Here is a 17,466-nt window from a genome sequence, read left to right as displayed (position 1 = left end):
TGTTACAATATGAATAAACCTTAAAATCTTTATACTAATGGGAAAAGCCAGTCACATATAAAAATCACACATTGTATGCTCTCTTTTACATAAAATGTCCAAAATTTCATATTCAGGCAATCTGTAGAGACAGAAAGTAGATCAGTGGTTGCTGAGGACTGGGAGACGGGGAGGGAATGCTAATATGTATTGTGTTTCTTTTTGGGGTAGTGATGGTTGCAATAAAGCTTTAAAAAAAGGTGCTAGGTCTATTAAAATTATAAATTGGTATAAAGAGTGATGCCATCACTACCTGCACATACCCAATGTTGTCCTGGTTATTTCTACTTTTCACTGATTACAATCTCCCAAGGCAAGACCCCTAAACATCTGTCTGCAGCAATGGCAAATTAGAAGCACTGCACACACCATGTGGCTCTTGTTGGCTGCTGTATATCATCTCATGTCTCTCAGTTCCTCTTCCCCTCTTCCAAACTTCAAACTTATCAATTTTCTGAACAATATATGTGAAAAAGTCACATTTTCACTTGGCTTAATAGATCTCTCAGTTGACATACTGTGGTTTCTCATAGTAATTTCTAGTCATGGCTCTCTGCTATTGAAAAGTCAAAAATGTTTTAAAAAGCAAAATTCTTTGCATTGGTGCCAAATAAATAATTAAATATTCTATTAAGTATATCAATGTAACAAAAAACAGTGACTTACGGTAATTTCTATTCATGGCTCTGCTACTGAAAAGTCAAAAATGTTTTTTTTCTTTCTTTTTTTTTTATTGCATTTTAGGTTTTGGGGTACATGTGCAGAACATGCCAGATAGTTGCATAGGTACACACGTGGCAGTGTGATTTGCTGCCTTCCTCCCCTTCACCCACATCTGGCATTTCTCCCCATTCTATCCCTCCCCAGCAACCCCCCCCGCTGTCCCTCCCCTATTCCCCCAATAGACCCCAGTGTGTAGTGCTCCCCTCCCTGTGTCCATGTGTTCTCATTGTTCATCACCCGCCTATGAGTGAGAACATGAGGTATTTCATTTTCTGTTCTTGTGTCAGATTGCTGAGAATGATGTTCTCCAGATTCATCCATATCCCTACAAAGGACACAAACTCATTATTTTTGATTGCTGCATAATATTCCATGGTGTATATGTGCCACATTTTCCCTGTCCAGTCTATCATTGACGGGCATTTGGGTTGGTTCCAGCTCTTTGCTATTGTAAACAGTGCTACAATGAATATTCGCGTGCATGTGTCCTTATAGTAGAACAATTTATAGTCCTTTGAATATATACTCAGTAATGGGATTGCTGGGTCAAATGGAATTTCTATTTCTAGGTCCTTGAGGAATTGCCATACTGTCTTCCACAATGGTTGAACTAATTTACAGTCCCACCAGCAGTGTAAAAGTGTTCCTATTTCTCCACATCGTCTCCAGCATCTGCTGTCTCCAGATTTTTTAATGATCGCCATTCTAACTGGCATGAGACGGTATCTCAATGTGGTTTTGATTTGCATTTCTCTAATGACCAGTGATGATGAGCATTTTTTCATACGTTTGTTGGCCTCATGTATGTCTTCTTTTGTAAAGTGTCTGTTCATATTCTTTGCCCATTTTTGAATGGGCTTGTTTGTTTTTTTCCTGTAAATCTGTTTGAGTTCTTTGTAAATTCTGGATATCAGCCCTTTGTCAGATGGGTAAACTGCAAACATTTTTTCCCATTCTGTTGGTTGCCGATTCACTCTAATGACTGTTTCTTTTGCCGTGCAGAAGCTGTGGAGTTTGATTAGGTCCCATTTGTCTATTTTGGCTTTTTTTTGCCAGTGCTTTTGGTGTTTTGGTCATGAAGTCCTCGCCTACTCCTATGTCCCGGATGGTTTTGCCTAGATTTTCTTCTAGGGTTTTTATGGTGCCAGGTCTTATGCTTAAGTCTTTAAACCATCTAGAGTTAATTTTAGTGTAAGGTGTCAGGAAGGGGTCCAGTTTCTGCTTTCTGCACATGGCTAGCCAGTTTTCCCAACACCATTTATTAAACAGGGAATCCTTCTCCATTGCTTGTTTTTGTCAGGTTTGTCAATGATCGGATGGTTGTAGATATGTTGTGTTGCCTCCGAGGCCCCTGTTCTGCTCCATTGGTCTATATCTCTGTTTTGGTACCAGTACCATGCTGTTTTGATTACTGTAGACTTGTAGTATACTTTGAAGTCAGGTAGTGTGATGCCTCCTGCTGTGTTCTTTTTGCTTAGAATTGACTTGGCTATATGGGCTCTCTTTTGGTTCCATATGAAGTTTAAGGTGGTTTTTTCCAGTTCTGTGAAGAAGGTCATTGGTTGCTTGATGGGGATAGCATTGAATCTACAAATTACTTTGGGCAATATGGCCATTTTCACGATATTAATTCTTTCTAACCATGAACGTGGAATGTTTCTCCATCTGTTTGTGTCCTCCCTTATTTCGTTGAGCAGTGGTTTGTAGTTCTCCTTGAAGAGGTCCTTTATGTTCCTTGTTAGTTGTGTTCCTAGGTATTTTATTCTCTTTGTAGCAATTGTGAATGGCAGTTCATTCTTGATTTGGCTCTCTTTAAGTCTGTTATTGGTGTATAGGAATGCTTGTAATTTTTGCTCACCGATTTTGTATCCTGGGACTTTGCTGAAGTTGCTGATCAGTTTCAGGAGATTTTGGGCAGAAGGGATCGGATTTTCTAGATATACAATCATGTCATCTGCATATAGAGACAATTTGGCTTCCACCTTTCCTATTTGAATACCCTTTATTTCTTTTTCTTGCCTGATTGCTCTGGCTAGAACTTCCAGTACTACATTGAAAAGGAGTGGTGAGAGAGGGCATCCTTGTCTAGTGCCAGATTTCAAAGAGAATGCTTCCAGTTTTTGCCCATTCAGTATGATATTGGCTGTTGGTTTGTTGTAAATAGCTTTTATTATTTTGAGATACGTTCCATCAATACCTAGTTTATTGAGGGTTTTTAGCATAAAGGCCTGTTGAATTTTGTCAAAGACCATCTTTGCATCAATTGAGATAATCATGTGGTTTTTGTCTTTGGTTCTGTTTATGTGGTGAATTACGTTTATAGACTTGTGTATGTTGAACCAGCCTTGCATCCCTGGGATGAATCCTACTTGATCATGGTGGATAAGCTTTTTGATGTGCTGTTGCAATTGGTTTGCCAGTATTTTATTGAAGATTTTTGCTTTTATGTCCATCATGGATACTGGCCTGAAGTTTTCTTTTCTTGTTGGGTCTCTGCCAGGTTTTGGTATCAGAATGATGTTGGTTTCATAAAATGATTTGGGAAGGATTCCCTCTTTTTGGATTATTTGGAATAGTTTCAAAAGGAATGGTAACAGTTCCTCTTTCTGTGTCTGGTAGAATTCGGCTGTGAACTCATCTGAACCTGGGCTTTTTTTGTGTGGCAGGCTCTTAATTGCTGCCTCAACGTCAGATCTTGTTATTAGTCTATTCATGGTTTTGACTTCTTCTTGGTTTAGGCTTGGGAGGACACAAGTGTCCAGGAATTTATCCATTTCTTCCAGATTTACTAGTTTATGTGCATAGAGTTGTTTGTAATATTCTCTGATGATGGTTTGAATTTCTGTGGAATCTGTGGTGATTTTCCTTTATCGTTTTTTATTGCATCTATTTGGTTATTCTTTCTTTTCTTTTTTTATCAATCTGGCTAGTGGTCTATTTTGTTGATCTTTTCAAAAAACCAGCTCTTGGATTTATTGATTTTTTGAAGGGTTTTTTGTGTCTCTATCTCCTTCAGTTCTGCTCTGATCTTAGTTATTTCTTGTCTTCTGCTAGGTTTTGAGTTTTTTTGATCTTGCTCCTCTAGCTCTTTGAATTTTGATGATAGGGTGTCAATTTTGGATCTGTCCACTCTTCTCATGTGGGCACTTATTGCTATATATTTTCCTCTAGAGACTGCTTTAAATGTGTCCCAGAGATTCTGGCATGTTCTGTCTTCGTTCTCGTTGGTTTCGAAGAACTTCTTTATTTCTGCCTTCATTTCATTGTTTATCCAGCCAACATTCAAGAGCCAGTTGTTCAGTTTCCATGAAGCTGTGCGGTTGTGAGTTAGTTTCTGAATTCTGAGTTCTAACTTGATCACATTGTGGTCTGAGAGACTGTTACGATTTCCTTTCTTTTGCATTTGCTGAGGAGTGATTTACTTCCGATTATGTGGTCAATTTTCAAGTAGGTGTGATGTCGTGCTGAGGAGAATATATATTCTGTGGATTTGGGATGGAGAGTTCTGTAAATGTCTATCAGGTTTGCTTGTTCCAGGTCTGAGTTCGAGTCCTGAATATCCTTGTTAATTTTCTGTCTGCTTGATCTGTCTAATATTGACAGTGGAGTGTTAAAGTCTCCCACTATTATTGTGTGGGAGTCTAAGTCTCTTTGTAAGTCATTAAGAACTTGCCTTGTATATCAGGGTACTCCTGTATTGGGTCCATATATATTTAAAATCGTTAGCTCTTCTTGTTGTATCAATTCTTTTACCATTATGTAATGTCCTTCTTTGTCTGTTTTGAGCTTTGTTGCTTTAAAGTCCATTTTATCAGAGATGAGAATTACAATGCCTGCTTTTTTTTGCTCTCCATTTGCTTGGTAAATCTTCCTCCATCCCTTTATTTTGAGCCTTTGTGTATCCTTGCATGTGAGATGGGTTTCCTGGATACTGCACACCAATGGGTTTTGGCTTTTTATCCAGTTTGCCAGTCTGTGTCTTTTGATTGGTGTATTTAGCCCATTTACATTCAGGGTTAATATTGTTACGTGTGAATTTGATCCTGCCATTTTGATGCTAGCTGGCTGTTTTGCTCATTAGTTGATGCAGATTCTTCATATTGTTGATGCTCTTTAGCATTTGGTATGTTTTTGGAATGGCTGGTACTGGTTGTTCCTTTCTATGTGTAGTGCCTCTTTCAGGAGCTCTTATAAAGCAGGTCTGGTGGTGACAAAATCTCTGAGTACTCGCTTGTTCGCAAAGAATTTTATTTTTCCTTCACTTATGAAGCTTAGTTTGGCTGGATATGAAATTCTGGGTTGAAAGTTCTTTTCTTTAAGGATGTTGAATATTGGCCCCCACTCTCTTCTGGCTTGTAGGGTTTCTGCCAAGAGATCTGCTGTGAGTCTGATGGGCTTCCCTTTGTGGGTAACCTGACCTTTCTGTCTGGCTGCCTGTAGCATTTTCTGCTTCATTTCAACCCTGGTGAATATGACGATTATGTGCCTTGGGGTTGCTCTTCTTGAGAAATATCTTTGTGGTGTTCTCTGTATTTCCTGGATTTGAATACTGGCTTGCCTTGCTATGTTGGGGAAGTTTTCTTGGATAATATCCTGAAGTGTATTTTCCAGCTTGGATTCATTCTCTTCGTCACATTCAGGTACACCTATCAAATGTAGATTAGGTCTCTTCACATAGTCCCACATTTCTTGGAGACTTTGTTCATTCCTTTTTGCACTTTTTTCTCTAATTTTGCCTTCTCATTTTATTTCATTGAGTTGAATTTTGACCTCTGATATTCTTTCTTCTGCTTGGTAAATTCGGCTGTTGAAACTTGTGCATGCTTCGTGAAGTTCTTGTGTTATGTTTTTCAGCTCCATCAATTCACTCATATCCCTCTCTAAGTTGTCCATTCTTGTTATCATCTCCTCAAATCTTTTTTCAAGGTTCTTAGTTTCTTTGCATTGAGTTAGAACATGTTCTTTTAGCTCACAGAAGTTCCTCATTACCCACCTTCTAAGTCTGATTCCGTCATTTCACCTCACTCATTCTCCATCCAGCTTTGTTCCTTTACTGGTGAGGAGTTGTGATCCCTTGTAGGAGGCGAGGTGTTCTGGTTTCAGGTGTTTTCCTCCTTTTTGTGCTGGTTTCTTCCCATCTTTGTGGATTTATCCACCTGTCGTCTGTGTAGTTGCTGATTTTCAGATTGGGTCTCTGAGTGGTCGTCCAGATTGTTGATGATGGAGTTATTTCTGTTTCTTAGTTTTCCTTCTAACAGTCTGGCCCCTCTGCTGTAGGACTGCTGAGGTCCACTCCAGGCCCTGCCTGCCTGGGGATCAACTGCAGCAGCTACAGAACAGTAATGGTTGCTACAAGTTTCTTCTGCTATCTTTGTCCCAGAATGATGCTTGCCAAGTGTCAGTCTGATCAGTCCTTTGTGAGGTGACTCTTTGGATATACGGGGGTCAAGGAGCTGCTTGAGGAGACAGTCTGTTCTTTATAGGAGCTCAAGTGCTGAGCTGTGACCTCCATTGTTCATTCAGAGCTGCTAGGCAGGTATGTTTAAGTCTGCTGCAGCAGAACTCATAAATCCCCATTTTTTTCCCCAGGTGCTCTGTCCCGGGGAGTTAGGGTTTTAATTATGAGTATCTGTTATATTGCTGTTTTTTTTTTTTTTCCCGGGCTGTCCTGCCCAGCAAGTCACTGCCTGCAGAGGCTTTGCTGAAGCTTTGCAGAAGCTTTGTGGATTCCGCCCTGCTGCTGGTTCTGCCCTGCTGCTGTGTGTATTTCCCTGCAGTCCTGTTTGTATGGGTGTGGTTAGAACTGCCTCGGCAATGTTGGCCCTCCTCTGTAATGGCGGACTCTCTTTGTTATGGTGAGTTGTCTCGGCAACGGCAGGCTGCATCAGCAATGGCAGACTACCTCCGTAGGGGTGGAGTGCCGCAGTAATGGTGGATGCCCCTCCCCCACAGAGCTGGGCCGTCCCAGTTTTAGCTATGCTTGCCGTGAAACTCTCAACCCTGGGCGTTTCCAATTGCTGTTTTTTTGTTTGTTTGTTTTTGTGGGCGTGGGACCCGCTGAGCCTTATTACCTGGCTCCCTGCCTCAGAGCCCATTTTTTTTTTTTTAAGTTGAACGGTTGACTCTCTACCAGGTGTTCCAGTTGCCTGCTGAAAGGGTGCCGGGATCTGTGTGATTTCCCGTGCGGCGACCCACTGTGCTGGCTGAAACAATGTCACTGCCTGGGAATGTCCTGGCCTGGCTTTATGTTTCAGTACCATTTAATCAGCTGAATGGGCTAATCTGCCTTCCTGGATCTCCAATTGCCAGTTCAACAGGGCAACCAGACCAGTGTATTTTGTACAGAGAGCCACTGTGCTGCAGCGCTGGCCAAAACAGCAGTGCTGGTGACCCATGGGACTCCTCCACCTGGGAATCTCCTGGTCTGTGGGCAATAAAGATCCGTCTGGAAATGCGGTGTCCACTCATCCTCTGCATTTCACTGGTAGCTGCAATCCTGAGCTGTTCCTACAGTGCCATCTTGAATCCGCCAAAAATATTTTAAAAAGCAAAATTCTTTGTGTAGGTGCCAAATAAACAATTAAATATTCTATAAGTATATGAAAGTAACCCAAAACAGTGACTTTTCGATGTAAATTAAGTCAAAGTGCTGGGATTACAGACGTGAGCCACTGTGACTGGACATGTGTCTCATTTTTCTAATGCTTATTAAGCCAATATAACCCAAGCCAGGGTTATAAACCCAAAGGTGCAACATTAATAGAAGAGTGATTCTGTTCTCGCTCATCTCACAGTTAGTGGAAACATAAAATCAGTATTGAAGATTTATAGGAGATGTTGATAATTTTTAGTTAGTCTTGAGTTGCTAGACGAAAGAGTGACAAAAAGAAAATTGATATGGTTTGGCTCTGTGTCCCCACCCAAATCTCATGTTGAATTAATGATCTTTAGCATTGGAGGAGGGGCCTAGTGGGAGGTGATTGAATCATGGAGGTGAACATCTCGTGATAATGAGTTCTCATGAGATCTGGTTGTTCAAAAGTGGGTTGCCCCTCCCCCTTCACTGTCTCCTGCTCCACCATAGTAAAACGTGCTTGTTTCTCATTTGCCTTTGACATGATTGTAAGTTGCCTGAGGCTTCCCAGCCATGCTTTCTGTACAGCCTGTGGAACTGTGACTCAATCCTCTTCATAAATTACCCAGTTTCAGGTAGTTCTTTGTAGCAGTGTGAGAACAAACTAATTCAGAAAATTATTTTCTACCATTTGACTTTAAATTCAATGATAAAGGTATGTTAATGGCAGAGCAGAGACACAAAAATTGCCTTGGTATTTATGTAAGTCAAGTACATAATTATACTTTCATGTATTGATAGATATGTACTTTGAAGAACTATAGCTTGATAAATAGGTTATAATGAAGTCCAAAAACAAATAGAAAATTGACGGATTTACAACTTACTTTCATAAGTGATTCCTAATATGACCCAAGAAGCCATATAATTGAAGTATAGAAGTTGCTCAAGAACAAAGTTATTCTCCTTTTCATCTCGAATACTCAGAATATGTGCTTTTGGATCTGTTAAATAAAAAATAATCATTGTAATAATCACTTATCCAGAACATTTTATTTTATTTGATAGATTTAAAACATTTTAGTTCCCAGTTTAATATAATACTCTAAAACCTAAACAGTATTGGAAAATTAGAAGATATATAAATTAAAAATATCCATTTTACTAAAATGAATAGATTAAGGAGTTTTCAAATGTTTTGATGTCAAATTTTGTCTTATGGTATAATAGAAAACTAGTAGTTGAGTAGAGAATATAAAACATTAATTCGCTTCACTTCCCCCTATTTAAAGATAATTTTCAGTTGGTATAAGTCAGTACCGAAAAGGTTGGGGACTGCTGGGCTATAAGACAGATCTTCCTTTTCCTTGGTTATCACTATGAGGGTTAAAAAGGCTTAATATTTTCCAAAGGGTGTTCCTCACAAAATTAACAAGAAAGTTGCAGAAAAGATCTACAGGGATTAAAAAAAAGTTTGCAATCAGTGGTTTAAACAAAGTTAAACTAGTTTATTTACACCAGTATTTCTTAAAGTATATGTTAATGTACATTTGTTAATGTCCAACAGGAGGCTACGGTGTCTAGTATTTCTCAACGTTTTTCTTTTTCGTTGGTTATTTTTTCATCCTTCTTCTAAGGATTTTTTGCAGAACATCTCTCAAGACTAGTGTTATACAGAGCAAACTTTTGGGAATAATGGTTTGATATTTTCTATAGGAACGTCCACAAAGTTCATAGTTCCATTGGTTCCAACAGTTCCATCATTCAGAAGTCACAAATCTTTAGTGGCTCTCATAGGAATTATCTGAAGACTCTTGAGAGCTGAAAGTGTGAAATGTGTACTCCTTTAATCACAGCTGCTGCTTTGTGGCATATCTAAGCTTTTGACCACTCCAACTAACCAATTTTCACTTCCCCACAGCATAGCCTGATTTAATGTCCAGTACTCTGCTCTCTTGTGTTGTCATGTCTTTCCCCCTTCCTCTTTTTTGGAGATAGGGTCTCCTTCTGCCATCCAAGCTGGAGTGCAGGTGGTGCAATTACAGCTCACTGCAGCTTCAACCTCTTGGGCTCAACAATCCTCCCTCCTTAACCTCCCAAGTAGCTAGAACTATAGGCATGTGCTGCCATGCTTTTAATTTTTGTAGAGAGAAGGTCTCACTATGTTCCCAGGCTGGTCCTGAATGCCTGGCATCAAGCAATCCTCACACTTCAGCCTTTCAAAGAACTAAGATTACAGGCCTGAGCCACTGTGCCTATTTCTTTTCCTTTTAAAGGAGAACCCACCTTCCATACAAACATAGACTAGTTCTTGAATGGATGAGTAAAGAAAGGAGTTATGCCTATACTCTCCATTTTAACTAAACACAAATTTTAACACTTTGTCACTGATAATGTAGATATTAGGAGATGAATATTCTTGACATCTAGTTACTAGTGCTAATTAGAAATATTTACAACACAGGAAATATTTTGTTAGTTAGCAAAATACAATAAGTAAGGAGAGTATAGTATACTTGATATGGTTTGGCGGCATCTCCATCCAAATCTCATGTTGAATTGTAGCTTCCCCATAATTCTCACATGTCATGGGAGGGACCTGGTGGGAGGTAATTGAATCATGGGGCTGGGTTTTTCCTATGCTGTTCTCATGATAGTGAGTAAGCCTCATGAGATTTGATGGTTTTAAAAAGGGCAGTTCCCCTGCACATGCCTCTTGCCTGCTGCCATGTAAGATGTGCCTTTGCTTCTCCTTTGCCTTCTGCCATGAGTGTGAGGCCTTCTCAGCAATGTAGAACTGTGAGTCCATTAAACCCAGTCTCAGGTATGTCCTTATAGCAGTGTGAGAACAGACTAATAAAATACTTACTCAATTTCTGGCATTTAGACTGAACTTCATCCTGTGTTGTTGCCGTATGTCTATTCTTTGTTATCATGAAATTGTAACAACAGTTTTGAAATGGTATCCATGGAGTATTTAGAATAGGAGATGGACATTTAACACTGTCAACTGGTTTGACCTCTTTTTCAGTCTCATCTAGAAAAAGAGTTAATGGCAAGAATTCTAATTTGAGATAAGTATGTTAAATCCTGTTCACAGTCATTAGGCTTGATTTTTAGGAAATACTCAGGAAGCCAAGAAGTAATATCCTGGTGAAGCTTGTTCTCTGTTTATACTCAGACATAGCATACAAAAAGCCAGCTTTCTATAGGAAGGAAATTACGTGACACAATTTTCTTACCCCTGCTGTGGCATGGAAGAATGTGAAAAATGAGGTGCTATTAGGTTAAATGCAGTTTCTCTCTTCCTGCATTACCAAATGTCAAGTACAAGGGACACCCCAGAGATACTGTACAAACATATTTATTATTAAAAGTCACCTAACTATAACTTTGAGAATTCATTTTCAGTTTCTGTCTACTGACACTATTAATTTTATAGGAACATTTATTTAAATGAAACACTTGATGTTCTAAATAAGTTATTGCTTTAACCAGGTCAAACAGAAATATGATTTAAAATCTGATATCTATAATATCTGATTATAATCTTCCATTTTATTAAAAAGCCATACATTCACAAAGATGCAAATATAGACATATTCCACTCAAATAAATTAAACTGGTTTGATATGCAGTAGAGATCACTCAGTATCTCTCCCCTATCACGATAATTCCTTCATCCATGAAGTAGCATCTTCTTTCTACCAGAAACAGACAAATATGACCTTGACAGTTGTAAAAACACTTTCCTCTGACTCAGGCTAAGTTTATGAGATTTTCTCTAATTTACAAAGTGAAATTTAGAAATTTGCAACTCATCTCCAATTATAGGTTCCGCTTTATCCCTGTTTTGGGGATCCTAAATTTCCCCTTGTTTTAAGCTACCTTGAGATGGTTGCTGTTACTTACAACCAACAGAATCTTAAGAGTGATTCATAAAAGTCATGTTAGTTGGTGATATTATGAATCACAAAAGAACTCTCACAAATGTAAGCTTTCTATAGGTATAAATATACTCAGAAAGAGGTAGAGTAATAATGGGACTTTAAAGTGTTAATCCCCATTGTCAACTGACATAAAAATAAAACATGCTTAAAAAACTCATTAATAATAATATAGTTAATATATAATTCTCCTTGAATACAAAGACATGATTATAATTTCTTCACAATTCCAAAACCAGATTTTACAAAACCACTCCCCAGAAATTCTACCACTTATAAGGCTGTTAATAATTTAAGAATTAAAATATCTGAAATTTACATACTTCCTGCATAGTAGCAAATAGCACCTGGTTGATTGTCATCACAATCAGCTGTTTTCCAGAATCCATCAGTGTCTAATATTACACAGTCTTCAAGTTGCCCATTAGTTTCAGCCCAGCGACTAAAATGAAGACGTTTCCCATCTGACCAACCAAAGTTGAGTTCATCCTGTAAGGAGCAGAAATACCTTTAAAGTGGCAATATTCATGTTATCCATTTGTATTATTTTGACTGTCATGGTCAATCTAATGATTTTTAATTTCCTTTTATATTTAATACATGTTTACATAGCACTTGCTATGTAACAAGCATTGTGCTTTATAAATATTGGTTTACTAATCCTTGTAACAACCTTATAAGAGAAGTACTATTATTATCTCCATTTTAAAGATGAAGAAACTAAAGGTATGCAACTTGTGCAATGTTCCACAGAATACAAACCATAGTGCTGGGTTTCTCAGCCAGGCTGTCAATCCCTAGAGTCTATGTCCTAACCATTATGCTGTGCTGCCTCACACATAATTGGAACCATTTGTTCTTGGAAATCAGAAAGCTAAACTGGGGGAAGATCACTACAGGCACTGATTGGATCAGTGACAACCCGGCGCAGCAGAAGAGGGGAATAGGGCCTATTGAGCTAAGCCTACCTGGTTTTGAATTCCAATTCAGTCACTTGCTAGCTTTCATGTGCCCACCTCTCCAAATTTCCATTCCCCATCAATGAAAAGAGTGTGACATTTAATTTCATGGGGCTGGAAGTTTTCCTACTTGTCATTGGGAAGAGAAGCTTCTTCATTCACTAGATTCTACTGTGTGCTAGAAGTCTGTGAATGTCTGCCTTTATACCCTGGGAAGGTCCTTGCAGCACCATGGGGAAGCTCAGAGAGGCCTGTACCCCACAATCCATCTCCTGTACCTAGAGATGAAGAAACTAAAGGTATGCAACCTGTACCTAGAGATGGATTGTGGGGTACAGGCCTCTCTGAGCTTCCCCATGGTGCTGCCAGACCACCAGGCCTTACATACTCACTGGTGGGTCTGGTGCTGGCCTAACAGATCCACTAAACTAAGCTTTCCTGAGGCCCAAGGCAGTCTACATCACTAGTTTATTTGAAATATTGAATGAAGCCACACAGTCTCCTTAGTGAACCACAAACAACAACACAGTCAAGCCTCAACACCACTAGCTGCTTCATTCTGAAATGTTCATGACCAGAGCCAGCTGTAATCCTAGACCCTAACCCTAACCCAGTTAATGCCTAAGCCATTGTGGCCTCCAGAGTGGCCCTTCGGTAGTGTGACTTTGCCTGCACTCATCCATCCTGCCCAGCATTTCTTCCCCACTAACCTCTGTCCCTGGTCCTTTGGAATCTCCATTCCATCTAAATAACTCATCCCACACCTTCTATTCTTTACTGAATACAAAACATTAAGACTACAAATGTCTTTTCATTAAACTCTTGATCTTAATTTAAGCCTGGCTTTACCAGGGAATGCTCACACGTTGTTGGTGGGATTATAAATTAGTTCGGCCCCTGTGGAAAGTAGTTTGGAGATTGCTCAAAGAACAAAAATAGAATTACCATTCAACCCAGCAATCCCATTACTGGGTATATACCCAAAGGAAAACGAATCATTCTACCAAAAGACACCTTCGCTCATATGTTTATTGTAGCACTATTCACAACAGCAAAGACATGGAATCAACCTAGATGCCCATCAACAGTGGATTGTATCAAGAAAATATAGCAGCTCATATAGACCATGTCATATTGTGCAACCATAAAAAAGAACAAAATAATGTCCTTTACAGCAACATGAATATAGCTGGAGGACATTATCCTAAGTGAATCAATGCGGGAACAGAAAACCAAATACCGCATGTTCTTACTTACATAAGTGGGAGCTAAATATTGGGTACACATGGACATAAAGATGGGAATGTTAGTGTCTGGGGACTCTAAAAGTGGAGAGGGAGGCAGTGGAACAAGGGTTGAAAAACTACCTATTGGGTACTGTGTTCACTATTTGGATGAAGGTTCAATTGAAGCCCAAGCCTCAGCATCCCACAGTATATATATTGGAACAAACTTGCACATATAACCCCTGAATCTTAAATAAATAAATATATAAATATGGCTTTTATAAGAGAATAATCTTTCAGCACGCACAGGGGAAGGCTATTTGATATTCTATTCTCAGATACCACAGGGTTATGAGAAAGGAGTAGATGTTTTTATGTCCTTTGGTCATTTCCTTTGAGGATTATTTCCTTTGTATCACTGCAGACTCCTCATGACATTCACTGTGGACTTGGCTGCCTTGCTCCTCCCTGCCATTTACTAAGATGTCCCAAGTCTTGCTCTGTCCTCCTGGCCCTGTCATTGACTTGGGATGCCTGTGTTCAGGTTTCCAAGCCTTCTTGACATCCTCAAATTCTATGTATTTTTATTTCTTCACTTGAGTGACCCACTGCATGAACACACTGCACTTTACATAACCCAGAGCTGCTGCACCTGAGACACTGCAAAGGCCAACATCATTTCCTACATGAATTTATAGAAAAATGACTGCTCTTCCTCTCTCCAGTGGCTTGATCCTCCTCAAACTTCCACACAGTGTCTTCTACCTAAGTAAAGTCTTATATTGTTACTACTCTGTTTAAAAGCTTTCAATATCTTCTTGTTGCTTTCAATATAAAGTATTTATTAACATTTTGTCACGTTCAAAAAACTTAGGCAGCTATTAGGATATATAAACAGCTACACAGAATATGTTAAAATTTTGTGTAAAAAAGAAAAGAGAATCATAGGTAAAGGTTGAAAATAAGATAAGAAATAAGACCGAAATCATTAAGTGGTGGGTGGCAGGGAGTTACAAAATAGTCTGACCCCAGTTGTCTAAAATATAAAAATGTATACATAGAAAAATAACTTGAAAGAGCCATGTCAAAATATTGAATCATGTTTATTTTTAGGTACTGGGATTACAGGTGACTTTAATTTTGTTGTTTTAATTTACTATTCTTGACAAATTTTCTACATTGCAATGTTGTTTTTGTCTCAAAAGATTTAGGGTGACTGAAACTAGGAAATGTAATCACTTACTGCTTCCTCACAACAGACACAACAATGCGTTTCACAGAATTTCCAACACTGAAGATAAAGCAAATAAAGGCAATGCTATGAAACAGTTGAGACTATGAGGGCTGGGTAAGCAGCTTCCCGAACTTCCGGCTTGATCTGGGTTTATTTAATTTATTTATTAATTTATTATTTATTTTGAGATTGAATCTCACTCAGTCATCCAGGCTGGAATGCAATGACATGATCTCAGCTCACTGCAACCTCTGCCTCCCAGGTTCAAGTGATTCTTATGCCTCAGCCTCCCGAGTAGCTGGGATTACAGACGCCCAACGTGACAACTGGCTAATTTTTGTATTTTTAGTAGAGACAGGGTTTCACCATGTTGGCCAGGCTGGTCACAAACTCCAGAATCCCAGCACTTTGAGAGGCCGAGGTGGGTGACTGCTTGAATCCAGGAGTTTGAGATTAGCTTGGATAAATATTGCAAAACCAAAAATACAAAAATTAGCCAGGTATGGTGATGTGTACCTGTAGTCTCAGCTACTCAGGAGGCTGAGGTGAGAGGATCGCTTGAGCCTGGGAAGTCAAGGCTGCAGTGAAGTCTGATTGCACCACTGTACTCCAGCCTGGGTGACAGAGTGAGACCTTGTCTCAAAACAAAATAAAAACTCCCTGTTTGTTTTAGTCTGATATGAGAGATGCTACCCATAATAAAAAATGTCACTTTCCATCACCCAGTCCTGGCAGTTGGGACTGAAAACTTACGTCTTGACTGGAGAGTCCGATCCATAAGGAAGAGTTTTGAAGGAGCGCCTGCACACTGAGGAATGCCTGCTGGTAAGAGTCTGTGATGCTCACCAGCTGCATGTTATTTTTCAGACACTCCCTTTGAGCATTGTGCCAAGTCAGGGTCTTCGGGATTATTTTGTACAGATTATTTAGATACTTTACAGTTTCTGAAGCATTCTGCAAGGTCGGTCTGCCTTTAACTTCTGTATGTAAAAGAAAACAACAACAACAAGCCCTTCCCCTCAGCCTGCAAGTTACGGGAATTTTTTTTCAAATTTCTCCCCATACCAATCTACTTTAGATATTATTTACCTATTTATTTATTTTGGATTTTGGGTGATAAAATTAGGTAGATCTTACTGTATATCTTAAGTAAAATGTATGCGCTGCAATGTTTTCTAAAATCAGAACAAAATTCTGTTTTGTCTGATTTAGGAAAGAGAAAACCTGCAAATAAGTGTAACCAGTATTATCATGTCATGTTGGTGCTAAATACCTCTTTGTTTGAACTACTTCAACAAGGAAACAACTGTATTAAGTATCCCCTTACAAAGTTTTCATGTGGGAGAGCTAGCATGAAGAAATTAAGAAACCACCCACAAGAGGATGTAATTGAATTACTGCTTTATAGTACTTTGCTAATAAAGCAGTCAGTAAAAAACATGAGAAAAATGGGTGAAGATTAATTTAGCAAAAAAAAGAAAATTCTGCCAAAGCACATACAGTTTTCATTACATGACAAAATTTTTTCTTAATCATTTGTTAAGAACACATTGTGATGAATGAAAAATAATGTAATACCTTTTAAACAATATCTTTTTCAAAATATGGTGGTTCCTACTTTTAAGTATGCATTCTACTTTTATTTGGATTATGGAAATGCATAGACCCTGATCTGTTTATAATGTTTCAAACGCCCATTTGTTTATTTTTAATGCTAAACTTGACAGCAAATACTATTACTAGACTTAATGCACAATACTTCACTCAATTAAAAATGTGAAGCTTTTTCTTCTCCTTTTCCCATAATAAAAAGTAAAATCTAAAAAATGCCAGAGTAGAAAAAAGAACAAAATGCAATTACTATAATAGGATAACTGCTATTAACAAATTCCATCAGATACAATTAATTAATTAGGGCAATGATCTTTTTAAAAAATCACATTCCATTTGATATAATCTGACTCACTAAGCCAATAAGGATTTAGCCATGATAAAATTTTAAGGCATTTGATTATAAATTAATATGTATTCATTTATAGTATTAATTTTTTTTCAGCTTTCATTTTAGATACAGTGGTACATGTGCAGGATTGTTATGTGGTGTATTGGACCCAGGTGGTAAGCACTGTACCCAATAGGTAAATTTTTAACCCATTTTCCCCTCCCTCCCTATAGAAAGTGACTATATATATCTAATAGCATAAAGTACAATAGCTATCTAGATAATAATTGGTACCTGAATATTTCTGACAGAGAGACACAAAGTGGCGTTCACTGCAGGATGTAAAATTCCATGTCCCAGTAAAAGGTGATTTTTGGAGGTTGAGTATTAGGGCACAGTGGTAGCGGGACTCTTCATCGAAAAACTAAACAAAAAGGCAAATATATACAAGCAATTATGTAACAATGGTCTGAAGATCTTAGCAAGAAAAATTTAGATTCTAGATTGAATTTGTCCCCCTATAAGAAAATTCCATAAAGGATTTGACCATGACATTTTCTTTTCTTTTTTCTTTTTTTTTGAGACAAAGTCTCGCTTTGTCGCCAGGCTGGAGTGCAGTGGCGTGATCTCAGCTCACTGCAACCTCTGACTCCCTGGTTTAAGCGATTCTTCTGCCTCAGCCTCCCGAGTAGCTGGGATTACAGGCACACAGCACAACACCCAGCTAATTTTTGTATTTCTTTTTAATAGAGGCGGAGTTTTACCATGTTGGCCAGGATGGCCTCGATCTCCTGACCTTGTGATCTGCCTGTCTCGGCCTTC

General features: G+C 38.7%; 1 protein-coding gene across 2 annotated transcripts in view; it reads right to left on the bottom strand.

Annotated features, from left to right (window-relative positions):
- Positions 1-17,466, bottom strand: part of LOC100402350 (CD302 antigen) — a 171,046-nt gene that overhangs the window by 67,229 nt on the left and 86,351 nt on the right. For both annotated transcript variants that reach the window (XM_002749408.7, XM_008998828.5), the window contains exons 24-28: positions 16,939-17,068; positions 15,456-15,682; positions 11,607-11,772; positions 10,206-10,373; positions 8,224-8,340 (exon numbers count right to left, since the gene is read on the bottom strand). In XM_002749408.7, coding sequence (XP_002749454.3) covers positions 8,224-8,340; positions 10,206-10,373; positions 11,607-11,772; positions 15,456-15,682; positions 16,939-17,068 — 808 coding nt within the window. The remainder of the gene's footprint in view (positions 1-8,223; positions 8,341-10,205; positions 10,374-11,606; positions 11,773-15,455; positions 15,683-16,938; positions 17,069-17,466) is intronic.

Source organism: Callithrix jacchus, chromosome 6, assembly GCF_049354715.1.
Source record: "Callithrix jacchus isolate 240 chromosome 6, calJac240_pri, whole genome shotgun sequence".
Classification (NCBI taxonomy): domain Eukaryota; kingdom Metazoa; phylum Chordata; class Mammalia; order Primates; family Cebidae; genus Callithrix; species Callithrix jacchus.
Note: the sequence above shows the minus strand (reverse complement) of the source record. Positions and strands in the feature narration are given on the sequence as shown.